This window comes from Chiloscyllium plagiosum, unplaced genomic scaffold, assembly GCF_037043375.1.
Source record: "Chiloscyllium plagiosum isolate Xiang-an unplaced genomic scaffold, Cpla_swu_hap1 HiC_scaffold_7, whole genome shotgun sequence".
In the NCBI taxonomy this organism is placed as follows: Eukaryota; Metazoa; Chordata; class Chondrichthyes; order Orectolobiformes; family Hemiscylliidae; genus Chiloscyllium; species Chiloscyllium plagiosum.
In genome coordinates this window covers 98,747,917-98,754,556 of record NW_028270145.1, presented here as the reverse complement: position 1 = coordinate 98,754,556, position 6,640 = coordinate 98,747,917, and the positions used below count along the sequence as shown (strand labels likewise).

General features: G+C 36.7%; 1 protein-coding gene across 1 annotated transcript; it reads right to left on the bottom strand.

Moving 5' to 3' along the window:
• Window positions 1–4,569: 4,569 nt before the first annotated feature.
• LOC122551775 (fibrinogen-like protein 1-like protein) lies at window positions 4,570–6,405 on the bottom strand. Its single transcript, XM_043694234.2, has 2 exons — window positions 6,222–6,405; window positions 4,570–5,390 (listed from the first exon to the last, which is right to left on the bottom strand). Exons 1-2 carry the CDS (start codon window positions 6,394–6,396, stop codon window positions 4,759–4,761), a joined length of 807 nt encoding a protein of 268 aa, XP_043550169.1. The 5' UTR covers window positions 6,397–6,405; the 3' UTR covers window positions 4,570–4,758.
• Window positions 6,406–6,640: the final 235 nt, after the last annotated feature.

The following is a 6,640-nucleotide window of genomic DNA, read 5'->3' as shown; positions in this document are numbered from 1 at the left end:
GACATCGAGGCTTCTCAAGTAAAATACCCACTTATTAACCTTTTATTCTCAGACAAGAGGAAACTCATTACAGATCACTGTAAAAACCCTATAATACTAAATACAATCAAGGCTTGGAATATAATGCGGCAAAATGAGGGCAATTCACATAAAACATCCCCCTATGCACCGATAGTGGGAGCATGGGGATTCCAACCGGGGTTAACAGATGCCACTTTTAAACTCTGGAGATCCAGGGGTATCTCATGTCTAGGGGATCTATTTAAAGATGGGGTCCTGATGTCTTTTGAACAGCTGCGTCAGAAATTCGGATTACCCAATGGAGACCTCTTTCGATACTTCCAAATTCGAGATTATATACAGAAGAAGACTACGTTATTAGATAGTCTTTATAAATCCGATAGAGAATGTAGTGTCCTACGACCAGTGGGGGTATCTTCCGTCAGTACTATTTATCATTTGCTACATGATGAAGTATCGGGAGATATGGATAATCTGCTTAAAACATGGGATCAGGATTTGGGACTAGAAATCGCTACAGAAACGTGGAATGATATTTGGGAAAATGCTAGAAGAATTACTATTTGTAACAGAACCCAGGCTATCCAGCTGAAGATACTTCATAGAGCCCATATAGCACCGGTTCGATTGGCAAAGTTTAAGGCAGGAGCATCTCCAATGTGTTCTAAATGCAAAATAGAGGTGGGCACTCTTGTACATTGCTTATGGACCAGTCATAAGATCCGTAGATATTGGACTAAAGTAGCAAGTACCCTGACAGAAATTTTAGGAACGGAAATTAAAGTGGACCCTGTATCTCTCCTCTTGGGCTTTTCGAACTTTCCCTACCTGGACACGTACGGGAAGAGACTATTTTCTATTCTTTCTTTCTGTGCAAGGAAAAATATTTTGGTGAACTGGGCAGCTGAGGGCCCCCCTGGACTTTCAAATTGGCACAGACTAATGATGGAATGTATTCCCCTTGACTTCCTTACAAATATGGTGCACGGAAAGACTGAATTATTTTATAAAATATGGCAGCCCTTCTTGAATTACATAAATGCAGATATTTCGGCTATCCTAACAAGGGCTTTTATTTAATTGAGATTACAAACCTGGCTGGTCCGGGGCCCCTCGGGGGAGGAATCCCGCACGAATACGAGTTTTATTACATCTGATGCTAACACATTCCGAGCATGTAAGAGACTTAAATATACACTCTGGTTAGTTGTAGGTTAGATTAGTAGATAGTTGAGTTTTGTTTGTTTTTTTTTTCATTTTTTTTGTTTTTTTTGTTGTTTTTTTTGTTAAATTTTGGCTATTGTATATTTGAGCTAATTGTATATCAATGTTTATATCTGAGAGTTTTGTTTATTTTTGTAAACTTATAAAAACGTTAAATTTCTAATAAAAATATCTATAAAAAAAAAGAAACCATAAGCCTGCCATTTGAGAAAACAGGAATCATAAGATTGAACAAACTGCAATCTGTAAAGTTCACTAGAAGCCAAGTGTGTGATGTGGTAAGTATGTGAGAATAAATAATCTTACAAATGCTTGCTGCTGAATTATTCACTTGGAATACAGAATAAAAAGCACACCACTGTATACAAAACATACAGAGTACAGGAAATGAAGCATCAAATGAGGCCCTATTGGTTAGGTTCAGAAACTGAAAAGGAGCAACCACATTGCTGAGTGTGTACTATAGACGTCCAAATAATGGGAGAGAGTTAGAGGAGAAAATATGTAGGCAAATATTGCAATAACAATAAGTCAATAATAGTTGAGGACTTCAACCACCCAAATATGAACCCGGATGCAAACAGCACAAAAGCACAGAGCATGCAGGCATATTGAAGAGTACTTAAGTGAACAATCACAGGCAACATGTAACAAGCTCTACAATTCAGGGTGCTATTCTACACTTAATCTCAGGAAATGAAACTGGGCAGCCTGATAAACAAGCAGTGGCTGATCATTTTAGAGGCTGATCAAAATGCAGTGAGATTTAGCATCATTATGAGAAGGGACAACAATAGAACAGGAGTAAAAACTCTAAACTGTGGGAAGGCAAACTTTCCAAAACTGAGAGCTCATCAGGCAAAATACTTAAAGAAATGTCAGTGGCAGGCATTCAAAAGTGAAATTCTTCGGGCACAGTGTAAAAGTGTCCCCACAAAGATTAAAAGCGGTAATAACAAAACTTAAGTCCCTTTGATATCCACAAGCTATATGATGAGATAAGGCAGAAAAATAAAGCTTACAACAATCTCAGAAAAAGTAATTATTTGGAAGCACAGGAATGAAATGAAAAAGGAAGTTAGGAAAGCATAGCGAGGATATGGTAAAGTATTAGCCAGTGAAATTAAGCAAAATCTAAATCTGTTTTATCAGTACTTTCAGAGCACGAGAATGACCATGGAAAGGGTTGAGCCCATTAGAGATTTAAATGGAAACCTGTACGTGGCTGCGGAATATATGGTCTGGATTTCAAATAGACATTTTGTCTCTGTTTTCATGAAGGATAGGTTAGATGTAGGTATTCCAGTTCAACAGGGGGAGTGTGAAATATTAGATAAAATAAGCATAATCAGAAGTGAATTATTGGATGAACTGACCTCTGTGAAGGTGAAGACATCACCAGAGCTGATGAATTTGATTTGATTTGATTTGATCATTGTTACATGTAACAAAATACAGTGAAAGATATTGTTTTACATGCTAACAAGTTTAAGTACATCTGAGTAACAGAACAGAATGCAAAATATAGTGTTACAGCGAGAGAGAAGGTGCAGAAATGATCAACTCTAATATATGAGAGGTCCGTTCATAAGTCTGATAACATTGGGAGAATTGAACACTACAGAGGGTCCCTGATTTACAACTGTCTGAATGAAAACTTTGTATTTATGAAAGCAACCCCACACAGGTGTGTAAGTTTAAAGTCCCAACATCTGAACATTTCCTGTACTTACGATCAGCTCCTTTATATTGTTCTGCATTGTGTTCCAATGTGCATACAAATCAACTTGCAAACACACTCCAAAACTGAACTCAATTACAACCTAGGGACTGTTTGTATATATAAATTAGACAGGTTTGGTGAATAATCATATGCAAATGCATGGAAATAAGGTCCTCAACATGTATTAGTAGATTTCTCATCTAGCTATTAAAATCTTGAGAAAATTGGACTTTCTACCTCACTGTTGAGAATCACCTCATTGTATTCTCCCAAATTCCTCATCATTGCCAATGCCACTCAAGGGCTGGCAAAATTCCTTTCCACCCCATATGTTGTTTAGTGATAGTTTCATTAACTGGCTTTACCTATAGTCAGGTGATCACTGGAACCATCTTAAGTCAGTGTTTTTCCTTTTTTAAATGGGGATTAAAAATCAGACAAGGAATTGAAAGTTAATAGTCCATTTTTACCAACATCATAACATTCTCAAGGTCATGGGTAGCAGAACCAAGGAATCTTAGAATCCAAGTTTATTAATCACTAGAAGTTCAACCACAGGTTTAGCAAGGCCATAAAAAAAAAGCCTAAATTATTTTTAAGGTGTTAGAATTGAAAAGTGGAGAAGTTATACGAATAAGTATCAAATCTTTATTAGGTGGAATCATAGATCACTGAAGACTGTTATGAAGACTCATATGTGGGCACTCTAATGGGTGAGTATTTACATGGAGATATCAGAAAGGCAGGGATATGCATTTCAGGGTAGGGTTCACAGTCTGGGTCTGTTTTCACTTAAGTAAAGAAGGCTGAGGCCTGGCATAATTGAGGTCTTCAAAGTTTGAGAGATTTTGAGAGAGTACATATTGAGAAAATGCTTATTCCAGCAGGGAAGGCATAATTAAAGATCATCAATATATAATAGCCATGAAGCAGTACAACAGAAAATTCAGAAGAAACCTCATCACCCGAAGAGTGATGGAAGTGTGAAGTTTAACAGGGAATGGTTGAAGCAAAACAGTAGAGTTTTGTTTTAGAAGAAGCTAGGCATGTGTCGGATATAAATAGAAAATAGTGGTCCGTGGAGAGAAAAGCGGAGGTAACGTTCTGATGGAACATTATACTCCACAAATGCTACCAGACCTGCTAAGAGTTTCCAGCACTTTCTGTTTGGTATTTACAGATATCCACCATCTGCAGTATATAGTTTCAGGACCTACAAATATGAGGTGGGAATTCTGTGGATAAGCACTTGAATGTCATTACATTTAAGATGAGGGATCAAGTGCTAGAAAGTGGGATTAGTGTAGACAGGTTGGTGCAAACTAGATGGGTCCAAGGTCCTCTTATGCACTGTTTAACTGTCTGGCCCTCAGGTTATGATGGTAGATTTGGATTAGAAAAGATGAAAGGGGGCTCCAATGAAGAATGAACACTGTCATGGAATTGTTGGGCTGAATTGTCTGGTTACATTATGCAATGTAATTTTAAATTAAGAGAAACAATAATCCCCATATTCTTGCTGGAATCACTTTTAAAAATTCTATAAAGGATCCCATGTGATTCATCGCAGTTTCTTGATAAGAAAACACCACAAACATAGCCAGACTTTTTTTCTTTTAATTATTTCAGTCATTGAAACACGAAACTAGGTACAGTTATTATTTTGATAGATTTATTGCTATACTACTGAACTGCATTAAGCAATACAAGTTTTGTTGCAGTTGCCAGAAAATCATGAGCACAACATGTGTTTAACCATTCAGCAACATGCTACATGCTTAATAATGAGATTACTTGCAATTTGCAAAGGTACGTCTGATTAAAATGGTGGCAGATTGACAGTTGTCACAAATACCCGGCCAGCGAATTTGCTGATTATTGAATACTACTGAGGAGCATGTATCGAACCACCAACCCCCTCCAACTACTTGTGCACAATTTTGATTTTCATCTTTATCATTATCCTGATCTATGGTACTAAACAACATGTTATCATTTTTATTGATCATCAAAAGCTTCTCATCCTGGGAACGACTGATGGGAGCACCCAGTCTCAGTTTGTACATATTAGTTCCATTCTCAATATTGAAGCTGGCATAATCAATCTCAACTTTTTTAAAACCAGTGTCAATGAGAAATCTCACTTCATAACGAGCTTGCTGTGTGATCCAATGGGTGTATTCATTTCCCAGCCAATGGTCATTTTCCATATCTCCGAAAGTGTGCTCGTAAGTATTCCAACGTCTTGCAAAGGGAGTACTACTGTTCTTCGAGACATGTTGCAGCACCACCCATCCTTTACCTGGAGTATCCATGAGACAGTAAACCACCAAAGGCTTATGTCCTTTGGGCTGGATAACATAGATACCGCTGGACTTATTTGCATTACGGTTCAATGCCATGCAGTCTTGCTTCATTTTCACTGAAAGATCAATGATGACAATAGAAAATCACACATATTTATAAATTACTACATTATGGTCATCTTATTATGTGTGAAGAAAACCAAAATTGCTCTAATACGTTGCACTGGCACATCAGTTTTATGTCACTGCATGTTTGACATTAAACGCAAAGCTTTGAGTAATGGTTTTGCTTTATAATTTTGACAGGCGATTGAATTAATGGCAATATATTTTAAACTCGTAGGTCAATTTTTCCCAGTGAGAACAAAAATTGCAAACTAATACTTCTATAGACTTTGTGATTTTATCAAATAAAAGAAAAATCTCAGTTTTAAAAGAAGATGATCATGAGTATGTTGAAGAAATGTCCTCTTAGATCATCATTGAGTTTAGGGTCAACCCAGAAAAGTAGCTGGGTCATGACGCATTGATGTTATTCTATGGCAATATAACATATTGGAAGAAATAATTCAGCTCTATTCCTGAAACAGCACTATACCATCTACACTGTTTCGTGGTATACTTCTTCATTAGTATCAAACTTGTTGTGCTAAATTGGCTATCATGTATCACTAACAAGACAAGCAACAAACTCTAAATACCATTTAATTCGCTCTTCAGATTCCCCTTCATATAATGCCCAGGTTTGGTGAAACAGTAACGTAAGAGTAATCTCAACTACTTGATTTGACATCAGGATTTGACTTTTTGCTTTATATCACCCAGTTTTGTTCTAATGCAATTAGAAATGGTTGCAAATTCATCATAAAAACTGAATTTGATTGCAGCTTAACTTATAATTAATTAAGATGGAAAATTGCATGTATTAAAACCAAAACTACTACTACCTTTTTCCAGGTCAACTGGATTTGCATTCAAAATTCTTGACTTTTGCTCCTCAGTCAATGCACCTATGTTATCGATTCTTTGAAGGAAGTTGGAGTAGACTGTACTGAAAGCAGAGCACTTCTCAACCGCAAAGATCACAAGGACCAGAAAACTCAAAGTTCTGTGGGGAAACATGCTTCAACTCTGAAAAAGATACAAATATTTTTGATTAACCAATGCAACGTTTAGTCCTTATGTCTACTTAAAAGAAGTCACAACTTACTGTAGGCAATGCCTTTGTGAAGTAGTTGGTGGAAAAGAAACACTGTGCACAATGCTACTTGCATTTTATACCTGTGTCATGTTGAATGTAAAATCATTAACACATTGAATATTTACACAAGGGATATTGAACATCTGTAAACTGTATTGTCAATAA